The sequence below is a fragment of the Scomber japonicus genome, chromosome 5 (genome assembly GCF_027409825.1).
Source record: "Scomber japonicus isolate fScoJap1 chromosome 5, fScoJap1.pri, whole genome shotgun sequence".
Taxonomy (NCBI): Eukaryota; Metazoa; Chordata; class Actinopteri; order Scombriformes; family Scombridae; genus Scomber; species Scomber japonicus.
In genome coordinates, this window is record NC_070582.1 from 20,640,737 (window position 1) to 20,664,440 (window position 23,704).

The 23,704-nt window shown below is 40.6% G+C and overlaps 2 protein-coding genes across 6 annotated transcripts; one reads left to right on the forward strand and one right to left on the reverse strand.

Moving 5' to 3' along the window:
- Positions 1-840: 840 nt before the first annotated feature.
- Positions 841-20,716, forward strand: LOC128358635 (nuclear factor of activated T-cells 5-like). Of its 5 annotated transcripts, XR_008321409.1 has the most exons (13): positions 841-1,131; positions 8,209-8,337; positions 10,701-11,328; positions 11,472-11,655; positions 12,412-12,602; positions 12,693-12,865; positions 13,135-13,269; positions 13,397-13,449; positions 13,593-13,725; positions 14,104-14,288; positions 14,377-16,549; positions 16,723-18,566; positions 18,681-20,716. XR_008321409.1 is itself a non-coding variant. In XM_053318968.1 (12 exons), exons 1-12 carry the CDS (start codon positions 1,059-1,061, stop codon positions 17,139-17,141), a joined length of 4,476 nt encoding a protein of 1,491 aa, XP_053174943.1. In that variant the 5' UTR covers positions 841-1,058; the 3' UTR covers positions 17,142-20,716. The 5 variants fall into 5 exon arrangements, 4 of the variants coding, with proteins under 4 accessions (XP_053174943.1, XP_053174945.1, XP_053174946.1 ...); XM_053318968.1 differs by having other exon boundaries at positions 16,723-20,716; XM_053318971.1 differs by lacking the exon at positions 841-1,131 and adding an exon at positions 10,096-10,158 and having other exon boundaries at positions 8,215-8,337; positions 16,723-20,716.
- An 818-nt stretch (positions 20,717-21,534) lies between these two features.
- nudt7 (nudix (nucleoside diphosphate linked moiety X)-type motif 7) lies at positions 21,535-22,811 on the reverse strand. Its single transcript, XM_053319298.1, has 3 exons — positions 22,253-22,811; positions 22,008-22,166; positions 21,535-21,917 (listed from the first exon to the last, which is right to left on the reverse strand). The coding sequence occupies exons 1-3, from the start codon at positions 22,406-22,408 to the stop codon at positions 21,564-21,566; spliced, it is 669 nt and encodes a 222-aa protein (XP_053175273.1). The 5' UTR covers positions 22,409-22,811; the 3' UTR covers positions 21,535-21,563.
- Positions 22,812-23,704: the final 893 nt, after the last annotated feature.

Consider the following 23,704-nt stretch of genomic DNA (forward strand, 5'->3'; position numbering starts at 1 on the left):
CAGCTGTTTCTGATGTCCTCTCTGACAGTAGTTTTTGAGCTTTGATGAAAGATGTTTGCATTTCACAGACACTTTAATGCACTACACTTTATAGTGTCTTATCAAAGCTAATCCAGTCACACGATCGGTTTAACATCATCTGGCCATCATTTGATTCGATACGAGCACAGTTAATCATGGTTGGATGATGACTAACAGGGTGTTCAAGCTGTCGAAACTACTTGTATAGCATAGTTTTTTAATTCCCCAATGCTACAAGAATTATTACATCTGTAAATGATAAAATTGAGTAATTCCGTTAACAGTTGCTTTGGTTACTAAATCCCAATCTTCTCTTCTATCATGACATTTTGAAATATTTTTCTAAAATGTTTTTAGGATTTTAATTAGGCTACATACATTCTATACACATTTCTCTGACCTTTGACCTTTCACCAAACAAATTTCTCGTTGCCATGGCATCAGCCTCCTCATATCTTATTCCATCATTGGTATAAATGTGGTAACATGTCACTGCACCAGCTTGGAGAAATCCTACCAAGACCAAATATTAGCCTACACAAACAGATACATTTCTCTGAACTTTGACCTTTCACCAAACAAAATCCCTCAATTGTTTAGTTCAGAGTTGCCATGGCATCTGCTTCTTCGTGTCTTGTTCTATCATTGGTTCAAATTTGGTTACATTTCACCGCACCAATTTGAAGACCTTGATGATATTTGCTCCTCAGCTGTGTTGTGAGTAATGCGCAGGCTCGCAGGCACAGAGAGGGGAGGTGCCAGGAGGTGGGCCGACCAGCAGTGTGTTTGTGTGTGTTCGTCTCAACGTAGCACGAAATGTGTCTCCTCTTAGCAAAGACACACACCTACGTGAGACGAGCTAGTTGACGTTTTTTTTACTAGGTATTTAAAGTTTTGCTTTTATCGCCTCAAGCTTGTTCCAATGTAGTACTCTGTATATTAAAACATTCCGCTTGTAAAAAAAACCCGCATTATTTATTGGGCGACTTCGTTTCTCCTAAAGTGTCCGCTTCCCCTCCCCTCGATGAAGCGCTGCGATGCCCTCTGATTTTATATCCCTCCTTAGCTCGGACCTCGACCTCAATTCCCCCAAATCTCTATACTCAAAAGGTAAGAATATGCTAAATAAAGGTGACGACTGCGACACTAACCCGTTTTGTCCTGGCTTAATCACGAGCAGCATGAATGTCTTGGTGGCCCCTGTTAAGCTGCTAGCTTAGCAATGGTTAGCTTTTCTGCTGTTAGCCAGCTTAGCTAGTTAACGTTAGCTACATTTGGCGACTACCTGGCTGGTTAGCTTTCCATGTCACATGCGTACCATAGCACGGTACGCTTGGCCACACATTTAGTGTCAAAGATGTCATTGATAGGGATGGATTGGTGATGCTGTTTTGTTATTAGTAAGTGGTATGATAGCCTAGCATTATGTTAGGAAGCTGACATACTATAAGCTAGCCGTAGCTACGTGGGGTCGCTCTCCAGCCACCACATTGTTCAGTGGTTTAACGTACCTAAGTATTGGTGGGATTTTTGCAGAGGTGTGTGCTTGTGTGCTCATGCATGTGTGTATCGCGAGAGAAAACCCCAAAAAGTAGTGCATGTGCTCGTTGTTATTTTTTGTTCACCTTGTTTGGTTTGAGTGTGAGTGACAGTCCTTCTGTTGTTTTGGGTGGAATTGAGCCAGAGTTATCCTTCTCACATGCTCTGGTTTCAGAGAAAGAATGCAGTTACTGGCACTTCAAAGCTCAAGGCATTACATCCAGCTGCCAATATAAGGGGTGTTGCCAGGGGGAGGTGGGGGCGACCAATGCCACAATTTAGTCTATCATAAGCGTTGTAACACGTGTCCGGCAACTGTTATGTTATTATTAGGAGGGTGTTGCTGCATCATCCAGGAACTAATGCAGACTAACACAGCTTTGATGTCTGTTGTGGTCAGCTGGGTTAGTGGTTTTTAACTGAATTTCAGCAGCACTTTGTAGGTTAATTTCCTGGATGTTAACAATTGCATCAACTTCATGTGTAATTGAAACTGTCTCTGAATCTGCCCCTCAACTCTGGCACCTATCGTGCTATGCTATTGTATTCATGAGTAAATCTTGTATGTTGAGTGTTGTTGTGGACTGCTCTTAAGGTGGTAATGTAACCTGAGTCTGATTGCCACTGGTTCAAAGATACTCAAGCAGTAACAGCGAATACAGTCTTTACCTGTCTGACCTGCTGGTGCCACATCTGTCTGGCTGCTATGTATGGGTGCTCATGAGCCAGCAGAAAACATTGCTCTGTGACCCTGAAATGCTCAGTTGAGCCTGCCATATGGTCTCACACATGATTACTGTTTATTTATATCTCAGTAATTGGGTGTACTTGTGTTGGGGTCAAGGTAGCACTCTTGCTACTCGAAGATAGTGCGAGACTTCATGCATATTGGGGCAGGAAGTGAGAAGGGACATCTGGCCAAGTTGTCTTTTGGTTTGCCAGAGTACATTGCAACATTTTGTTGGTTAGTCTTGGTTCTTGCTCAAAATTTGGCAAATGTGAAACCTCAGTTGTGACCTTCTGAACCTTGATCTTTGTTTGTGTTTGTGTGCCAGGTTTTAGCAGGTGCATGAAACCTCATTAATGACTCAGGCTCCAGAAAGCACAGACAAAGTCTTGTCTGGTCTAGTTGTTTTTTAACATTATAATTTATTAACACAACATAAATATGGTAGCTCTGTTTGAGCTTTATTTTGAGAAAAAATAAGCATATCTGTTAACATAGTGGAGTGTTTGATTAGAAAAACAAAGTGCTGCATTAGCATTTGCTGGGAGGTAATCTGCATTGCATCATCAGCTGTTTTTTTCCCTCCAACTTCAATTTGAAACATGGAATGTTAGTTTTAGTGCAGAAATATTTTAGCCATGCTTGACACAGATACTGTATTTTCTTACCCTGACCCTTTTTGAAATAAAAAGAATTCAGTATCATTGTGATCAACTTGAGCTGTAACATCAGTATGATTTAAAATCCATTATGTAGGACAAACACACAGACCCTGTATTCCTTATATATGTGATCTGACTGTGAAACAACACTGTAGTGTACACAAGGATAATTAGATACACTGCAAACATAACCAGATAAGTATTTGGAGGCTGTTCATTTCTTTGGTAAAAAGTAGTTACCTGTGTTCCTTAATTGTTCCTATTGCAGTTAGCATTTTATCCAGAGAAACTGGATAGTATTTCTGCAAAGATGTCCCTGTGATTTTATGTAGTTTCCCAAATCTGTGAGCACCACAAATTAAACTCCATTCACCTCCATTGTGTTGGAGTGAAGGCAGACATCCCAAAGACAAAACACAAAACTGGAGAAATGCATCCATAACCGTCCATGTGGCTAGTTAACCCAGGCAGAGAAAATACTGGGTGATCCTTTAAGAGCTTGTTTTCATTTCGTTTTATCTGTTTTTCATTTTTGTACATTATGCAATCAGTACTGGAAAGAGTAGAATTCATCATCATAAACATGAAATGATCTGAGAATACTTTTGTTCTGTTGTTACTGAGTTGTGCCTGATTTGACTTGTTATACCTGTGAATGCATTTATTTGGTTGTTTCTCATCAGTCACCTGAGACATAAGAAGAAATGAAATTCTCCACCTGGAAATAATCCCTTTAAAAGCATGCAGACTCATAACTTTCACTGACACGTCCATGTCTGTTGATTCACTGCACCTTTGTTAGTACAGTGGTTAATTTTAGATTTTAAGTTGACCAACACAATGCTCAGCCTTTTTGAAAGGTCAAAATACATATGGCATGCATTGGCGGAAACTAGATGCACATGGTGTTATGACATTAACTGAACCCATTGCTCTCACAGGCGGACACACGGAGAGCTGAATACAGTATGTAGCCATTACCTGAAAGGATATTTCTTTACAGGGTAAACAAAGATGCTGTAAGAAGCCAAAAATTGCATGCTTTGTGGTTTTAGTGCAGTGACTGGCTCTTTTGTCTGTTCTCTGGCTTGAGCATATCGTTATGTGTTCAAGAGTTTAATTAAAGCAGCCATTGTTGGGCACCGAGATACATTCTTGGTCTGCATATTGTTTTATTTGCAACAAAAACATTGCAGTTCTGAATTGTCTATTCATCTGTCATCCCCCATCTTATTCCCAAGCCAGCTGCTGAGAATAAAAATGGACTGGTGGCCTTGCCATTTGGCAAAACTGGCATGTGTAATGTGAGCAGTGCATAACTATGAGATGAGGTCATTTAATTGTTGTAAGCGTAGGTTAAAGTCAATCCACCCCCTGGCTGGCTAGTGTGTTACAGCCTACTTCTGCGGGCATACTCCAACAAGCTTGTTGAACATAAACTTATACAGATGTCATCTGACTTCTATAAAAGCAAATAGAGACCAACACCAAAATCCATTCCAGGAATATAATCAGTGACCAGTATGCACTTGGGAACTGTGGGAAGTTCAACTGTTTTTGTCTTTTTAACTGGGGTTTATCTATGATTGAAGACTAACCTCACAAGTAACTCTTTCTGAGGCTTTTCTCATTTAATCACATATTTCTGCTAACACTTTGATTAAAATGTTAAGATGGTTTACAGTAAGGCCATTTCTCCAGTAACCAAAGACTGAATGATGTGTTTTTGTTGACTTTTTTTTGTGTACTGCAAGAATGTGTAATAGCCTCGAGAAATCACCCCATTCTGTCCACAAAATATGAGAAGAAAAGTGAAAGTGAAAGAAAAGCATCACACACAAAATACTTGATCTCTCGTCAATTTTATGAACAGCTTTTTTGACAACAATAAAACACATTTGGGGTCTTTGGCTTTGTTCCTGAATACTGAATGTTTTTATACCAATCATTGTGTTTATACTCAGTGGCCAAAAGTGTTGTTTTGATATTGGTACCAAAACGGAAGTTTTGCATTACTGTCAGCATCACAGAAGTGGGGGTTACCCAGCCTTGTTGATTCTTTTTCTTTAATCTTCCACCAACATGCCACAGTTTGTATATACAAACACTGTTTTGCATACTGTTCACTCTCTGCCCAGTCTGGTGCATGAATGTTTGAAAAACACTGAATGAAATCTAGAAGGCCCAAATAAAGTGAATGACTGAACAGCATTCTCGCATGTTAATCGATTTATGTTCACAATGATTTACTTCCTCTTGAGATTTACATAATTAGACAAAATATTATATATGACTCTAACAAACTTATTAGTCCACATGTAAACAAATGTCCTGGATGTGTGGCAGGCACACAGTCTTCCCCATCATTGACTTTTATGGGCGATTACCTTCATTGGAGTTTTGTTTATTGACAAGACTGTAAAATGTGTGATCTTGTAACGTTCTTTTGGGTAGGATGCCAGTGGAATTGCTGGATGTGGTTCAGACCAACAAAAACTGGCACACAAATAATAGTTGGAGCCCCGCTAAGCTGTAACAGTGCTAGTAAATAAAGTTTTAAGTACATTTTTTAGATTTCTTTTTTTCTTTCTGATTTTCATTTTGGAGAATCTGAAACATCACTAGACTAAAACGTGTGTTTAAGAAGTTTATCTCTGATGGTTAACAGTGTGGTTTATTTACGCTTTTATGAACATGGCCTTGTGACTTTATTGATGAGTGCACGTGTCCTTCCCATGTAAAAACAAAGAAAGTTATTTACAATTTTATCTTAAACTTATTTACAATATCTGAACCAAAACTTCCCCATACTGTACAGTTACAAATTTTAGGTTCATCTGCTGCAAATTTTATATGGGGTTACATGTTTCAGTTGAAAGCAGGAGGAAAATGTATGTGTGCAGAAACTACAGATATGTAAAGCATATTTGTAATACAACTTAATTACGCTCAAAATAAAGTGTGGAAGTTTCTGTGTTAGTGCCACTGTACCCTGTGACATGCAAAAACACAAAGAGTCAGTGACTTACACCACATTCAGACCAGTGCAGTGACATGGTTTAACTCAGTGTTGACATATTTTGAGCAGGTCTGTTTGGATGCCATCCAAAGTAGCTCTGTGACCCTCCTCACAATCTGGATTGGACACTGCCCAGCTTTGATGAACCATTTCGGTTATCTTAATTATGTAATCTAGAGAGTATGTAATTAGGCTGCTGTTGCAGAAGCAAGACTGTGACTGGTGACGACATTTGTGAATGCGTGTTGTCACATGTGAATGAGTTCAAGGCAGGTTGAACACACACTCAGTAGACTCAAATCAGACACACATCTCGTGTGTGAAAAGGGTAGTAGTCAAGACTGAGGTCATACTGGGTTGCCAGTCAATCTGGAATACATCCATATACAAAGGCTCACTTTCTTTACACCATGAACAAAGCACAATGGACACAGATGAAGGGTTACCGTGACGATCACACACGTTGCTATTTTCTTCAAGACAACATTAAAGTTTGTTATATGGGCTGTTTTCTGAGACACTTTGATTATAGAGATCTTTAGTTTGTCATTCTGTTGTGTAATGACACTTCTCTGGTTTTCTTGTTAAAAAGGGACAGTTCACCCAAATCCAAATATCATTTTTTAGCTCTTGGAACAGCAGAAATCTAATGTCATTCAGCTCTGCTGTAATGGGATTTGCAGCTGGCAGTATCTCAGAGCCCTGTAGATGGATAAACACGTTTCATTGTAATTCTGTTGGAACTATCCCTTTTAAAACAGATTACCGCTGAATAAGCAGCAGACCATGGAATGGGCCTCTATCTCAATGCTTTAGGTTTACTCTTCTGTATTTGTCTGCACTAGTGCGAACTGTGACTTCGTTTTGTCACTCCCTCATCAGCGTTGCTGACGTCACAGAAGTGCGAGATCATGTGTCTTTTGTGCATGTGTGTTTCTCCATTCTGCTGGTGCAAAGTCATAGCTGAGTATCAGATGACTACTACACATGCTAGGTGCCGCTGATGCGAAGCTGAAATATCCATGTCAGGGTGTTGATAGGTCCCTGTTTCTTAGCAACCACACCACCTAATTATCTTTTTATCTAGCATCAAATGTGGTTTATTCCAGGACGGCTGCAGTGGTTGGTTATAGTCTACAAGGAGTTGGTTATGAAGAAACATGTTTTATTACACTAAACATCATGGTAGGATCATTTAATTCATGACAAGATATCCTGTGTTGTTTATTTGTAGATGCAGGAAACATTTCAATCATCAGACCAGCTTTCAGTCCATTCCAGGATTGCTTCAACACATTTGTTTTTTAGAGAACAAGGAAACATTGAGTCAACTTGAGTGGAATACAGTAGTATTTTAATTACTTCCAACAAGACATGCATTAGAGAAAGTGAAGTGAAAGTCCCCCTCCATGCAAAAATATGCTCGTCATTGTTCCTACAGTTTTGGTTTTTGGCACTGAAAGGCTGTTTTCACATTCAACAGTGGAAATTTTCTCTGTGCTCATTGAAAAATAGATTTTTAGAGGTGGGCCATTGAGCAGGATTTGTAGCATCAGAATTAATTTGGAAGCCAATTGTAGTCCAATATTTAATAATCAACTCACACAAGTGTGATGTGGAAACTCTAAGTGTGAAGCAGGAATATTTGAAGTAGGAGACATCTTGTGCCCAGAAGTTAAACTTCTGAAATTAACAATATTTGCATTTTCATAGATTCTGAAGGGAGATGGAGTTAATGCCATTTTAAAGAATTTTAAAGTGGTAGTTATCCTTTTTTATGGAAAGACCATGTCAGATCACTTTTATATGGTTTAATATATGCCAGAAGATGATCTTTAACTACTGAGACAATAACATCAGCATTGGATTCAGTTGTCAGTCATAATAATGGTAAATGCTAAATATGCTGCCCTAAACTCGAACCCTTGAGTTCTTTTGCTTGATACTGGACGTTTAGTATGAGATGTTTGTTGTTCAAGGGATTTAACTTGTAATACACAATTTCTAATTTAGTAACAGCTAACATAGAGATTATTTTCTTCTTTTAAAAACGGTGAACAATTTTGCCATAAAATTAATTAATGGCGTATTCCACCATTTCTAAAAATGCTCATAGTGCAACAGCTGAACTCAAAGCTATCAGGAATTCCTTTTTTTAGTTACTGGTCCTGTTATAAAAATAATCTAATTTATGTTTCTCAGAACTGAATTTACCCTCTCTTCCTCATCCTTTATGGCAGAGTCGGTATATGACCTCCTCCCCAAAGAGCTCCAGCTCCAGCCGTCGTCCACCCAGACAGACCCACCCACCATGAGCCAGAAGAGTGGGGGAGAGGCGGGACCTCCCCCCTCTGCAGCCTTGGCCTCAGGTGAGGCGCCTACTCAGCCGATGAAAACCATGATCTGGGATCAAATTATTTCCCAAGGCAGTAGGGGTAAAGAAACAAATATGGCCTTGTATCAGTGTCTGGGGGCAACTTCACCCTTTCACCAGTTTCTTTGATGATTCATATTTCTGACTGTATGAAATCCGGATAGAATAGTATAGTATTTATATTTCAGCAAAACTATTGCAATACTGATGGCACAACAAGGCACGGTCATGTTAGATTTCACTTTGGTATCTGGGGGATTAGTGGACAAGTTTTGAAATTTAATTTACAATTGAAAACTCAAGCTTTATTTCAAAATATTTTAGGGTTGTCTGTTTTTAAAATATTATGCTACAACAAAGAAATCAATTAGTGAACATCTGTTTGTGTTGCTGTCTTGGTTAGTCTGGGGGTCTGTTAGCCTGTCTGACACTGTCAGTATTAGGTGACCTGTCAGGTACTTTTTAAAGTTTATGTGACAAACAAGTTCTTTTATAATCCTAGCAGCAGCATGGCAAGAAGGATTGTTTATAGTGACTGTGTGTGCTGCTGGGGGCATGATTTTCACCCAAACTGCAATAAGAGCCTGCTGCTCTTTACCAACCCAGTTAAATTACTAAAGTTGAACTCAAAGTGAAAAAAATCTATATTTAAAAATGATAAACTCAGTTAATAGCTGACTAGCCTGCACCATGCTACTTACATTGGATATAATTTAAGAATCTGAATGGCTTCTTTTATCAATAAAATCATACACAGTCCTCATTTGCCTGGAAAGTTTTTATTATAACTCCTCCAAGAAATATTGTGTTTGCATTACCAGCATGCTAGCATAGTTTATTCTTTCTCATTTTACTCAATTTTTCTGCCGTACTTTTCCTTGTGATGCTTGTGCTAATGTTTGGGGGGGGGGGTTGTTACTTGGCTTTTTAGGCAATTGAGAAATGCAACTTTAGAGATGCAGCTTAAACAATCATGCATCTGGGATATCCCTTATGTCATGACATTATATTGCTGATGAGTATGTGATGTATGGCATTTCAATTGTGTAACTTGTATTATTATGATATACTTTGCTTTATTTCATCAAAGCACTTTGAACAACACAGCACTTTGGTTTTTGTAGGTTGATTTTTAAAATGCTCCAACAGTAAAAGTTCCCAAACCAGCCTATGTGCATTTCTCATTCACATGCACTCTTTGACACACTTGTACAATAGGAGGCCATCAGATAAATTATTGAGGTTTCAAACTAATTGAGAGTTGCAGCTAATTTTAGTAATAATGAAGATTCTGTCTCTTTATGAAACAGTGAAGTTGCCCCTAGCAACCGTTGGACTGTCATTTAAATGTCATTTAGCAAACAAAATAAATTTGGTCTGATCTTGGATCATGGTTCAGGGCAGCCAACATCAGTCACACTTGTGAAATAATTCTAGTTTGGAGTTTCATCTACAGAGCAAACTAACTGCTCAACAGTCATGTTGGAGAGAGCGCTTTTGTTAACGCTACTTTTTCACTTTCCTGTCTGACCCAGCTGGCCCTAAGCAGTGCTGATCAAGAGCATGACTACTGTAATGTCCCTCAGATCATCATTAACCAAATATACATGCATAAAAGTGTCTATAAATAGTCAACTTCAAAAGTTACTGCTTCCTTCAGTATTTTAATTCATCCAATTTACTGATTGACAGAAGTTGAGTCTTGAATGATCAGCTCTCTTGTTGCTCATTGGCTGTCTCGTTTTTATTGCAGGAAGTTCCCTCTGAGGCAGGGAGTGTCTGCATATAAAATGGTCTGCAGTTCACTGCTCCATAGGTCAGAGGCTTGTTTATTCTGTCTCCATGGCTACGCTCAGTCCCAACCAAATCTTCCAATTGGCATGCGCAAACTACTTTTTACTACTGAATGCACATTGCACAAACTGTACTGTAACCCTGGCAAATTTAATTTGGCGCCACATTACCAGCTTGAAAATTTGGTTGTACAACAAAGTTTGACCAGATTTTGTTATGTTTATTTCTGGCAATGTGTATGTAACAATTTGTAGCTTGCTTTTGTTTTTGTAAACAAAGCATGTCAGTTTTGTCACATTGATTTTAATTGAGAAAGGTTTTGTAGGAATCAAAACATTGTGGGACCTATAGTACCCTTCTCAACTTTAACTTCAGAATATTTTATCAATGCTTGACAGCTCTCGCATGCACAGTGAGGGCATAGGACCCACAACTTGAAATTAGAGTTGGGAAGAGGGGAAATCAATACAAATCATGCACAAATTCAGCTGCTTGAATGGGACTGCTAGCCTGCTCTGTGCTGAACATCTGTACTAACTTATTTATCTGTATATACTACTACAGATGCCACCTCTTCCACCTCCAGCCCCTCTGCCTCTTCCTCCGTGGCCATGGGAGTCCCATGTTCTGGTCTCTCCACTGGTTCCTCTACCTTACCCTCAGACCAACTCAAGGTTCCCCAGCATCTCCACTCCACTGGAGGGGATGGAGCTGGAGCAGAAATGCAAGGTATGGAGGGTGCTGTGTCTGCCCCCAACAGAGGCAACAGTGGAGCAAACACTGCAGCAGGAGATGTAGGGTCAGGGATCGGAGTCCAGCAGCCTCAGAACACCCCATCAAAACGAAGGCCTGTATTGAGCATATCCCCACCACCTGAGGATCTATTTGACGACAGCCAGATGTCTTGCCAAGATGAGCCTACCATTTCTGGTCCGACAGGTCCAGACTCTGAGCATAGTAGCAGCATGTGGGCTGATGACTCAGTTTCCAACTTCAGCTTGATTAGCTCCATCTCCTACAATGACAACACAGAGGTGCCGCGCAAGTCTAGAAAACGAACCCCTCGCCAGCGACCTGGGCCCAAGCCTGCTCCTCCAGAGGACAGCATGGATGTGTTTGATGCTGACAGCGCCAAGGCGCCTCACTTTGTCCTATCACAGCTGGGCCCAGACAAGACCAGTCCCATGGCCAGGTGGGGTGACCCTTGTCCAATGCACATTCTCTCAGTACCTCTGTCCCTCTGTAGGGATACTGTAAAGGTCTTTCAGTTTTGTTTTGTCTGGGGTAAATGAATGTCTGGAAGTTATATTAATGTAATTTTTTGTTGCCCTGCAGCTCACTTGAGTCAGGGACTGCAGTGAAGGGTGGGTCATTGTCTACTCAGTTCCCCCAGAGGAGTGATGGGAAGGAGCTAAAGATCCTGGTGCAGCCAGAGACCCAGCACAGAGCTCGCTATCTGACTGAGGGCAGCCGAGGTTCTGTCAAAGACCGCACACAGCAGGGATTCCCCACTGTCAAGGTTTGACAAAGAAGGCCATTGGCTGCTTGTTGACACAAAATAAATACTAACTCGAGTTGGAGCTGACTGAATAAATACACAGGACACAGAGTGTGAAGTAATGTGCATAAGATGGTGAACATTGGTTGAGGCACATCAGAAGCATTCACTCTAACCACCACCCGTGTGCACATATTTATTCTGAACTAGTTAACTATGGCGGCAGCAGTCTCAGCACTTAGAGCCCAAGACAAATTTCCCTTCGGGGACAATAAAGTATATATCTATCTATCTATCTATAGTTAAGACATTGCAATGGGTAACCTCTCTTATTTTGCGCAGTAAACAGTTTTGTGATAAATAAACATCAGAGCCTACTTTGAAAAGGCAAACAAGGAGCAAGGAAGTGACAGAATAGCATTTGACCATTGCTAATTAATAAGGCACTCAACCATTGACTGCTCCACGAGGCATGCCCATGCTCAGTGGTCAACAGATCAGTGGTCAAAAAAATAGTGCCGTTAAAATTAATTCGCGTTAACTTTGACAGCCCTAACTTATATATTAGGTCCATGCACAATGCTTTTCAGTGTACATGGTTTTTGAGTGCAGAAGTTGGTTAGCATGGATGCTTTAGTAAAGATGCATTGTTCTGCCTCATTTCAAAATTAGTCCATGATCAATGTGCTTTGGGCTCAAAATATTACTTTTATAATAGTGTCCTGTTTTCTATTATTCATGAAGTCAAACATGATATGATTTCTTTTTTGTCCCCAGTTGGAGGGTGTGAGTGAATCAGTTGTCCTGCAGGTGTTTGTTGCCAATGATGCAGGTAGAGTGAAGCCTCATGGTTTCTACCAGGCATGCAGGGTGACAGGACGCAACACTACTGCTTGCAAGGAAGTGGACATAGAGGGCACTACTGTTATTGAGATCCCTCTGGAGCCCAGTAATGACATGACACTGGCGTAAGTCGTCTTTTTTCTGGAAAATTCAACATTAGTTCATACACTGTTGATGTTTAAGAGGACTTAAAACATCTTTTGATATGTCTACAGGGTGGACTGTGTAGGAATTTTGAAGCTGCGCAATGCAGATGTGGAGGCCCGTATTGGTGTGGCAGGATCCAAGAAGAAGAGCACCCGTGCCAGGCTGGCTTTTAGAGTTAACATCCCCCAACCTGATGGATCAGTCCTCATGCTACAGGTCCCCTCATCACCCATCCTCTGCAGTGAGTAGCACAGGCACAGCATTGAACTAAAAAATAAATCACTCTAAAGCTACAAATCTAATAGCCACCACTAGACTTCATGCAACTTCATGTTGAGCAGATTTGTGTGATGTTTGGCTTTCAACAGACATAGCATTTAGTATGATGACCATAGACGTCTTATTTGGTCATCTGACCACAGAACCTTCTTTCTTTTTCTTTGAGTCCTCCACATGCCTTCAGGCAAACTCTAGCCCAGAGTTTTCTTTAATTGCTCTATCATTCTCCAGCCCAGCCAGCAGGAGTGCCAGAGATCCTGAAGAAGAGTCTTCACAGCTGCTCAGTGAGAGGAGGAGATGAAGTTTTTATCATTGGAAAGAACTTCCTCAAAGGAACCAAAGTTATTTTTCAGGAGAACATTGCAGGTACTGTAGCCAGCTTGGTCTTGTCAGTGTTTTCTTCAGTTGTATCTTAATTTCATTAGAGTAGACATGGTTTCTGCATGTAAGCCTCTGCTGGACAGTGAAAATATTTTTGTTGTTTCATTTGTAGATGATAATTCCTGGCAAGCTGAGGCAAAGATTGACATGGACCTTTTCCATCAGGTGAATGCAACCAAACATGTATATTCCTTGAATGTCTTCAATAAAGGAAGCTACTGTTAGAGCAACCTGTCTGCTTTCATTGACCATATTATTTATAAATTGTAATAATTAATTACCCCTTTTGGATCTCTACTCCTCTCCAGAACCATTTGATAGTGACAGTCCCTTCATTCCACAACCAGTCAATAACTTCTCCCGTTTCTGTGGGAATCTTTGTGATGACCAATGCCGGTAGATCACATGATGCCCAGCCCTTCACCTACACTCCAGATTCAGGTACAGTCTATCGGTTTATCCCTTTTTTGCCCATACAAGGATCTACTTATACACTATTTCACAAGAGGTCTAGATTTGGCTTCATGATTGTTTGGTATGGTAATCCCACTTTTAAGATCAACCATATTATTGTAGTAGGAAAAAATGTTATCTGCATTGACTGTATAAATCAAAACTTTTTTTAGTTACGGCAGATGCATTTAAGTAAAAATCATCAGTACTGTGGAAATGCCAAAATTCATCAGTAACTCACAGATATTTAAATTGCAATACGCTTTTATAGGCTAATAAATTGTGAAGCTCAGGGTATAGACTTCAAGAAGGTGCATAGTCCTCTCATATAATTAAACTATCCTATGTTTCCACTCTTACCATCAGCTGATAACTCGAACGTCCGGACAGTAAAAACAGAGGGACCCTCCCTGGTTAAGACGTGTATATTTGATGGTCAGATCAAATCTATGTCCTCTGAGCAAACTGACTGCTCTGGTCAGCCCTCCAAACGGCAAGAGGACACACCAATGGAAGTGTCTAGCAATCCTGCATCCACAAATGTCTTCAAGGTAAGATTTCATTGATTCTCAAGACAGAAGAAAATAAAATATCTGATTTATATTGTGGTTGATAACTGTTTATCTTCTCTTTCCTAAGCCATCCCCCGATCCACTTGTGTCAGTACAACAGACCCTGGAGCTCAGCTCTAGTCCTCATCCAGGTGGAGAGTCCTTTCAGAGTCCAATGCCCCTACAACCTGAGGATGTGGAGCTTCCTCAGGCGCCCCCTGTCTTTCCTAGCCTAGAGTCTCTTGGCACCATACAAAAGCAAGACATTGCCCCCGCAGCCTCCTTCCCAGTGTCAGGAGATCCCACAATCCCCCCTGTAACACCAGAAGTCCCTCAGCAATTCCTCAGAGACCCTCAGGAGAGCTTGCCTCCTGAAGGCTCCAACAATAGTGGTGAGGTTGTAGTTGTAGCCATGCCTCAAATTGCAGCTTCCTCTCAGCCCCAGCCACAACAGTCACAGGTTCCCCTATTCCCCCAGGAAGAGGTGGCCCAGCTGGAGAGGGCAGTAAGGGAGTTACAGGCTGGAAGTAACACCACACTCCAACAGGTTTTGGAGGCAGCTGTAGCCCAGCAGCAGCTAAACTCCGTGCTGTACAGCCCCACACCCTCTGCAGAATCCCTTCAGCAGCATGTCCAGGAGAACATGAACAGCCTTAGATTGGGAACCACAGATAATTCACTATCAACACAACAACAGATACAGATACAGCAGCAGCAACACATACAACAACAACAGCAGCAGCAGCAACAACAACAACAACAACAAATACAGCAACAGTTTCAACAGCATCAACAACTGCAACAACAGCAGCAGCAAATCCTTGGTAACCTTCAGCAACAACAGCAGCAACACCTGCAGCAGCAGCAGCAGCAAGTCATTGGAAACATGCAGATTCAACAACAGCTTATACTGCAGCCGCAAGACCAACAGCAACTGCAGCAGCAGCAAATCATGGAGAATATTCAACAGCAACAATTGCAACAAAATCAACAACAGCAAGTCCTTAACAACATCCAACTTCAGGATCAGCAACAAAATCAGATACTTAGCAATTTACAACAGCATCAATTACAACAACAGCAGCAGCAACAACAGCAGCAAAATCAGGCATTGAGCAATCTACAGCAACAACAACAGTTGCAGGAACAGCAGGTGCTGGAGAACTTACAGCAACACCTTCAGGCTGAGTTGCTCCAGCCACAGATCCACACCTCCCCACAAGTACAGCAGCCAGTCTCCCTCCTTCAACAGGCTGGAGAGCTGCTCACCATCCAGACCAGCTTCCCAGCACAGCCTCCATCCCACACCTCTCCCCCACAGCAGCTCTTTCAGTCCCCCAGGCCTCTTGCAGAGACCCAGGGCTCCCAACAGCAGGTCCAGGCTGCCCTACTCCAAAATACATTGACTGTTCTGACTAGTGGTGGTCTTAACTCGGAGCAGCAATCCACAGGTTCAGCCCTATACCTGTCCCCAAACACTCAGCCCCAACAACAGCAACAGTTGGCATTCATCTCCTCCATGGAGACATCTACCAGCCAGCCCCAGTCTGTTGCAATGTTTCAGAATCAACCCCAAGCTCAGCTTTCACAAATGCAGCAACAGAGCACTCCCATGGAGCAGCAACAGTCTCCACAGCAAAACCAAGAACAGCCACCACAGCTTCCAATGGGCCAACAGGGCTCCTTGTTCCAAAGTATCCCAAACCACTCCCAGACGAACACTGTCCCCCAGAGCCAGCTCTCTCAACAGCAGCAGGCAGGTCTGCTCCTCTGCACCACAGATCTTAACCCCCAAGCTATTCCCCCAACTATCCTATTCAGCACCCAGACCCAAGGACCTTCCCCTATGGGCAGCATTAGTGTTGGAATTCCTCAGCCAGACCCAGCAGAGCCCATGTCTTTCCAAGACCAGAGCTCCTCAGGCAACAACTCGACATCCACTGAGAGCCAACCACAGAGCCTGTTCCAGGAACAACAGCCAATGCAAGTGGGCCCAAGTTCCACTCGCGTCCAGAGCAGTCAACCTGTAGAGCTGTTCTTGCCACAGACGTCTCTGTCCAGCCTCCAGAGTACTATTGGCTCACAGGAGTTGAGCAATCAGGCTCCAGCCCCTGGCACGACCATCTTTGTGGTACAGGGAGGTGTGGGTGTGGTAGCCAACCCTGGCCAGCAGCCCCCAGAGCAGCTTTTCCAGACAACTGTGGGTGGAAATGTGGCTCCACAAGGACAAGCCAACCTGTTTGTGTTTGGCATCCAGAATGGTAAGATGATTTGGTCTTCTCCACCTCTTAAGTACAGTGAGTATGAGTTCAGTAGCTGTGTTGAATTTTTGTTTTCCCAAAGTATTTTTCCAAAGACCCGTTCCAATTCTACAATTATATAATTTACTTACTGTGTGATTACAGTGATTATTTCCATTTCTCTTCCTTCACAGACTCAACCCAGCTGCTCAATTCCTCTGGATCCACCCTGCCAGCCCAGAGCCAGGCCCAGAACTCCAGTCACATGCAGCCTCTCTTGGACCAGCCCATGGCCCAGGCTGCATCCTCAATGCCAGCTGCCATGCACAGCAGCTTACAGAACACCCTTCAGGCACAAATGCAGTCCAGTTTAGAGAACGCCATGCAGACCAGCCTACAGAATACAATGCAGACAGACACACAAACAGCTCTGCAGTCCAGTTTACAGGCAACCATAGAAACAAGCCTGCCAACTCCAATGCAGACCAATCTGCAGACCAATCTACAGACACAGATACAGAGCAGCTTACAGAATACATTGCAGTCATCAATATCTGCATCGTCCAACATGGATAAAATTGAGGACCTACTGGAAAGCCTACAGAAGCAGTGATAAATGTTTGGACCATGTGGGCACTAAGGAGAGTGCGTGATATGTAGCTGAGAGTTATACATCCTTGCGTCGACAAACAGACTGGGGGTGTGTGGTGTTTTGTGTCAATGCCATAAAACTTTTAAAAACTTAGAAATTAAATGCCCCTTTTACCTAAAATCCAAATTATGAGCTCATGTAACTCCTTGTTTTTATGAAATATTTATCATAAATTATAGCCTTGGTACATCCATTGTCCTTGAATCGATGAATCCGCCTTTTGTTATTACCCCTCTTGCAGGATCAGAGAGGTGTGTAATAACTGCTTTATCCACCATTCTCAAAAATGCAGTGTTTAGTTTTCAAGACTGTTTTAATAATGTGAGCCTAAGAGATGGGGGAAAACCTACCAGGTTTGGTGGAAAAACTGGAAAGGGATAAAGAATGTCTGTGATGGGAAAATTAATGTGAGATGAGCAGGCAGAATGATTAAAACAGCCAGCCATATATTCAAAATCAGATTGCACATTAAGTGTCGGACATAGGCTGAATCTCATTTTTTGAATGTGTAGACTCCACACCTTGGCTTTATTCTGAGAGGCAAAGGCTGGAAGACGAGTTTTGTTTAGTTTTTTTCAAGCAGCTGAAAATGGGTTGAGAACACAAACATAAATACAGGGATGGAATATTGTCACAACCTCTTTTCCAATGGGGAGTACAGTAATTTTCGCAATGAATCAAACCTTGTGTTTGCGTAGGTCAACAATTTGACTGAAATCTACTCTTATGAGTAAAGACTAATAAATTATGTACATTTGTAAAACGTTTTACCTCCATCCATATTGACTGGCATGGCTGGAGTCCACACCTGAATTGATCAGGAGGACAGTTGAAAATTGATCAAGTCCACTCTTTTTTTAGAGATTATATGGACTCACTTGTGAAAATGGGGCATGAATACAGTCAGGCATTGTAGTGGATTCCCCCAAGTGCAGAAAGAAGACGAAAATATTAAACACTCGCAAATGGGATTCAACCTGGTGAATAATGTGACTTGGCCTTTTGTTTTGGCATCTCCCAGTGTTTTCATGTGTTCAGGCCTCATCACTGGGTTTGCAGAAGCTTTCTCGGTGAACTTTTTAGAAGCATTCAACTATGTAGTGTGTATATCTTTTTTTTTTTTGTTTGTTTGTTTGTTTTTGAAGAAGTTGGTAACCTTTACCAACTTTATGTGGATAGAAAGAAACTTTCCACTAGTGAAAACGGAGTGTTGTGTGGTTTTATAAACATTTTATCTCAAGCACTTTATAACCTCTTTTGTGTAACCAGCTAATCCTTATATCCGTCCACAGCTCTCTACTGACCCAGCTGAATTTGTACTCAGAACCATCCATTTAAAAAAGAAAGAAAAAAAACCCAGAAAGCAGAGCAGTTGTCTTTGTAAAGGTAAATACATCATAACCGAGCATTTTTACATTTTCTCATGTCAGAATATTTTTGAGGTGTAGGACAACTTTGTATAGAATGTCTGCTCACTCTTGAATCCCTCTTTGTATTCAGTCTCAGTGGTCCAGTCAAGTCTGTCAAAAAGAACAGCCATTCCCACAAAAGCATTGTCATTTTTCAGTGTTGGAGTGGTAAGTAGGCCTTTGTGTTTTACACATTGACAACACTTATAATACTGATTAGTTTGTGCATTTAAATGAAGGATTTGCATCATATTTGCTATTTGTACTATTTTACTGTTTCAATCTGTCACTTGAGACTGTTTTACCTTGTGTTGTGTTAGATATTTAAGTTTTTGTCTCAGTGTTGGTACCATGTGCAGCCTGGCACCGTGTGAAGTTGGCATCCAGTAGCCGTCCCTTGTGTTGTGAACAGGGGAGCTCACTGGTAAATGAAATCTCTGTTACATAGAGGCCGCCATTTTGATTCTATCTATGGTGCTATGTGCAGGAGTGATGGGCACTTCTGATGTGATGTTAGTACATAACAGTTTATACTTATATCAATAGCACTGACGTTTAATTAAGTTTTGAAGCCGTTTTGGAGAGTTGAGTGTAGAGAGCTGGCTGTTGTTGTGGGGTCAGACTGGAGTGCACCCAGGCATACCAAAGCTCTTGTTGTGAATCGCCGTCATCTTGTCTCATACTTGTCCCCCGCAGATGCCCTCACAATGTTTACTCATTTATACTTGCTCATTTTTAAATTTTAAATTATGCAGCTCTTACATGGATAGCAATTCAGCATGTTGTTTTGTTCAAGATTTATAAAAGATGTGTAGGTACTTCATGGATCAGTTAATCTCCCGTCGACATTTCCACCAATTTGATACTTTACATTTCTCATGACATTGCTTTCTTTTTTTCTTCTTCTTTTTTGACGCAAAATAATACTGCTGTAACTTCCATATCTACAACAGTAGCCAATTTGGAGTTATCAAAAAGCCAACTTTTGAGAACTATTCAGATGTTATGAATAGCATTGCTCACATGTGCATTTGTTTACATTTTCATAGTCACACTATTTTGTCCTGCAGCTGTTAGTGATCCATTTTAAAGTAACTTATCTTTTTTAGAATTTTGTATCCATGTATCAAAAAGTGTAGAGTATTTTTGTAAAACTAAACTTTTTTTGGTTTATGCTCATAGCACAGAATATCATTGCTGGTATGTTTTCCTGAAAATTAAGGTGTATTGCAGGTGTATTGTTAAGTGTATGACTGAAATTAGAAATGTAATTAAGTGGACATCAAGCAAATATGTTTAAAAAAAAAGCAAACTTAGTTCTACTGTTTTAACAATGGGTTTGCCTAACTTGTATCACATAATACATGGGCTAGGTTTCTGATGTTTCTTTTCTTTTTTTGTTTAACCTTTTTATGTCATGCATCTCAAATGGCACTTTGACTCATCCATTAACTGTAGATCAGGTTAAAGCGCAGTAGTGACGTTTCCAAGCATTCCATTCCTCTTGGGTAGGGGAGTTAAGAGCACATAATGTTGCGGAAGAAGTGTGGAACAGTAATGCCTCTTAAAGCCATACCAACACATACCAACACACAAAGCCAACCTGTGACTTCAGTTTCATGAATGTAATTTTTACCTCATGGTGTGGACATAGAGCTTTCTCTACATCTAACATCGGACCAATTATACAGTTTTAGAGAACATATATTTTGAGGCATAAGGGGGGGATGGGGTGGAGTGGCACCAACTGTCATTTGTGGCATTGTACATTCGTCAGATTGTTTTGTCTTGGATTGTGGTGTAATTTCATGTTTTGTTTTGTTTTTGTTTTTTACGTCCAGTCATTTTCATTTTTGAGCAATCCAGGATGCTCAGTCTGACTCTTCAAATAGCCACTTCCACCATATTAAAAAAAAACAAACACGTGAAACATTTAATGGTGGCAAAGATAGCACACAAATCTTTACACAATATCGGTTTTGTCCTTCAGTCATGTAAATGAATATCCATGTATATTTAAATGTGAAATATACTGCAGGGGTATCTTGAATATCAATTGTGATGCTTTCAACAGAACTTTGTGTGCCTTGATAACTTTACCGTTACTCTGCTGTGTTTACTTGTGTCCCTTTTTGTGTGCTATTTGGTCCCTTGTCCTTTTTATTCTCTAGGACTGTTTAAAATCAGGACACTTTTCATTGATGAAAATTTATTTCTAAACACGAGCATAACCACAGCCCATACTTGTATATTTTACTGTTAACATTTTCTTTTTAGAAATCCATTGCAAGATATCAGAGTTATTACTCTCAACATAATATTGTGCAGCTTCACCAGTGAATTGTCAACATGTTTATTTTCTGTTGAAAGTTTTTTTTTTGTTTTTTTTCATGCCTCATGAGATTTGTACATGTGAGGTAAAAGGGACGAAACAGTGGAGATTGTTTTATGGAGAGCTTTCTTGTGTTGATGTGCTTGTCAACATTACTATTGTTGCTGTGAAATGCTTGATCAAAAGAAGCAACCATGATAAATTTACTGTTAATTGCCAATAGTGTGAGCGGTATCTTGTGTGTAATCAGTTTGCTCACTTTTCCTAGTTCGCTTTCTATTTCACATTCTCCGACAGTTCTGTTGTATCCGTTCTGTGTAGCTTGAGCTTTAGTATCTAGCCTTACGACCCTGTAGTAGGGATTAAGGTCAACCCCAGTGTGTTATCATACATCTGAACTATTATTAACATGTACTTTGCCTTGATCTGGACATTTGTATACTCTTCAGTTTATATCTGTAATCCTGCTGCTACATTAAATGAATTAATAAAAATACAAACGTCTTGGTTTAGTTCTTTTTTTACTCCCTTTTAGTTAAGAAAAGTTTGTTTAACATTTCACTCATACACAATATCGTATTAATAGACTGTAATTACAATAAAAAATATGAGCTCAGGTGTTTTATATTGGCACAAAAGCAGTCATAGTTTATTAAGTCTTCGTTGGAGAGCCTGTTGAAAGAAGGATAGTGGATCCTCAGAGTCAAAACCAGTATCAAACTCAGGTTTTTTCCTTAGAGCAAGGGTAGCAACCACTATGACCACCATAGCAGTCAGGCCCCATATGTGATACTGGCTTCCTGTATCAGGGTCCACATAATCAAACGAGTGCAATGGTATCATCATCCCAGCAGCACCATGAGTAGCAGAGTGGTCCTTTTCACTAGTGAAGAAGTCCAGGGGGACGGTGAACACGGCACTGACCTCATCTGGATTTGGCCTGGGGCAAAATGACTCATCTATGAAGCCAACCACTGGGGTCACCAAAAGACCTCTCTGTTAAAAGAGATGGGAGAGGAGAGGGGATAAGTTGAGATAGAGATGGATCAAAAGTATCTGGTGTCCAGGAGGAGACTATTAATTTACCTTGTTGATTATAGGGAACAGTGTACAGACCACCTGGACATGGTCAGGTGGTAAACCTATCTCCTCCTCTGCCTCTCTCAGGGCAGTTTCCACATCATCTCTGTCACTGGGGTCTCTCTTCCCGCCCGGGAAACACACTTCACCAGCATTTCTCCTCAGCTGCAGACACACATAAGTTAACCAAAAGCAGGCGAATAATGCAGACTTCTGTTATCCTTCCTGTAAATAACATTAGCACAGGTTACCTCCTTGGACCGCAGGGTCATCAGGGTGTACAGTTCTCCATCCTTCACAAACAATGGGACCAGCACTGAGGCTTTAGGCATCGCAGGCAGACAGGAAAATTTGTCTCCAATGTCAAACTGCTTTAAAACTGATATTGTATCCTCTTTAATGGGCATGATGGCAGCTCGGTTTCAATTCAGATGAGGAAAAGTGAAGAGCAGGTATAAAACATTCGTATACGAAATATGTAAAGTTGCAATCCAAACAAACTGGAAGCAACTGGTTGGTACATTATACTGTATTATAAGTGAAACACTAGTGCCACATACGGTAATTGTGAGGTTTCGGAAAGGTGACCTTACGTCGTTACGTCACACCGTGCAATGACAGGCTAACGTTAGCATTAAAGCTTACCCTACAGTAAATGGCGAGTTAACTGTGAAAACAAAAAGGTCATTCTCGTAAATGCATTTCATTTAAGCTGCCATATCATCTTTGGGCACAAAAGGGTATAGTTTAGTCCATATTAACGACGCCCTGGCGCACAGGTACATGTAAACAGTAGGCGACGAGCTTCCGCGTCCTTGCCGCGTTCAAGGTCTGTCGGATGAATGGTAAAGATCTGTCCGACAGTTTTTTTTTAAACGGAAAATTTCAGATTGGTCCCAAAAGCAATATAATGCAATTTAATGCATTGACAAAATTACATTATATCGGTTGTGTGAGTTTAATGTAATTGAAGAACGGATTTGGTTGACGTGAGGAGTCCAGCTTACTTTTTAGTCACATTTTTGTTTTTACCTGCTAAATAGGATGTATCAAAGCTTTTAGAAAAATTTCAGCGTCCCAGTAAAATTGCTACTTGGTTACGTGAAAAAATTGGATGTATTAAGGCGAATGTGAACGCTATTTTATAAATTGGATTGTCGTAATTACGATCATTCCGATATGACTTGAACGTAACAGCCATTTAACTATTAGTGCAGTGTAGGGGAGATTTCATGGCTATTCTACATTATTTATCCAAATGAATGGATAAATAAGTTAGTAAGTAAATAAATAAATAACAGCATCACAAAGGGTAATGCAAATATCACACGAAAGGAGAGGACTATTTTTCTAGAATATAAAAAGTAGATAAATTACTTTTAAAATGTGATGGTAATGCTACTTTCTCTTCTGTGAGAACTGAAAAAGCGCAATAGGGGATAAAAAAAAACAGGAATCAAGGTTTTAACAGGATTTGTATTGCTGTAAACAGGTCCTTGATGAAAACGTCACAAAATAAATCATACAGTACATTCCAAGTCAGTCATTTTATAGCATAATGAGAGGTTATTTCAACATTTCAAAACATAAACATATAGAAATTGAGGGCTACCTATATTTGACTGACAGCTCACTGAACATAAAGCAGTAGCCTGAGACATGATTTAATGAGCAAGTAAATGTCATTCACTTTCTATCTACAA

Excerpts from the sequence above, each read along its gene's own strand:
- nudt7 (XM_053319298.1), bottom strand. The coding sequence starts at position 22,408 with ATGCCCATTAAAGAGGATACAATATCAGTTTTAAAGCAGTTTGACATT. Across the intron at positions 22,167-22,252 it reads TGACCCTGCGGTCCAAGGAG|CTGAGGAGAAATGCTGGTGA; the intron begins GTAACCTGTGCT and ends GTGTGTCTGCAG. Across the intron at positions 21,918-22,007 it reads TGTTCCCTATAATCAACAAG|AGAGGTCTTTTGGTGACCCC; the intron begins GTAAATTAATAG and ends CTCTTTTAACAG.
- LOC128358635 (XM_053318968.1), top strand. The coding sequence starts at position 1,059 with ATGCCCTCTGATTTTATATCCCTCCTTAGCTCGGACCTCGACCTCAAT. Across the intron at positions 12,866-13,134 it reads CTCATCACCCATCCTCTGCA|CCCAGCCAGCAGGAGTGCCA; the intron begins GTGAGTAGCACA and ends ATCATTCTCCAG. Across the intron at positions 13,726-14,103 it reads CACCTACACTCCAGATTCAG|CTGATAACTCGAACGTCCGG; the intron begins GTACAGTCTATC and ends TCTTACCATCAG.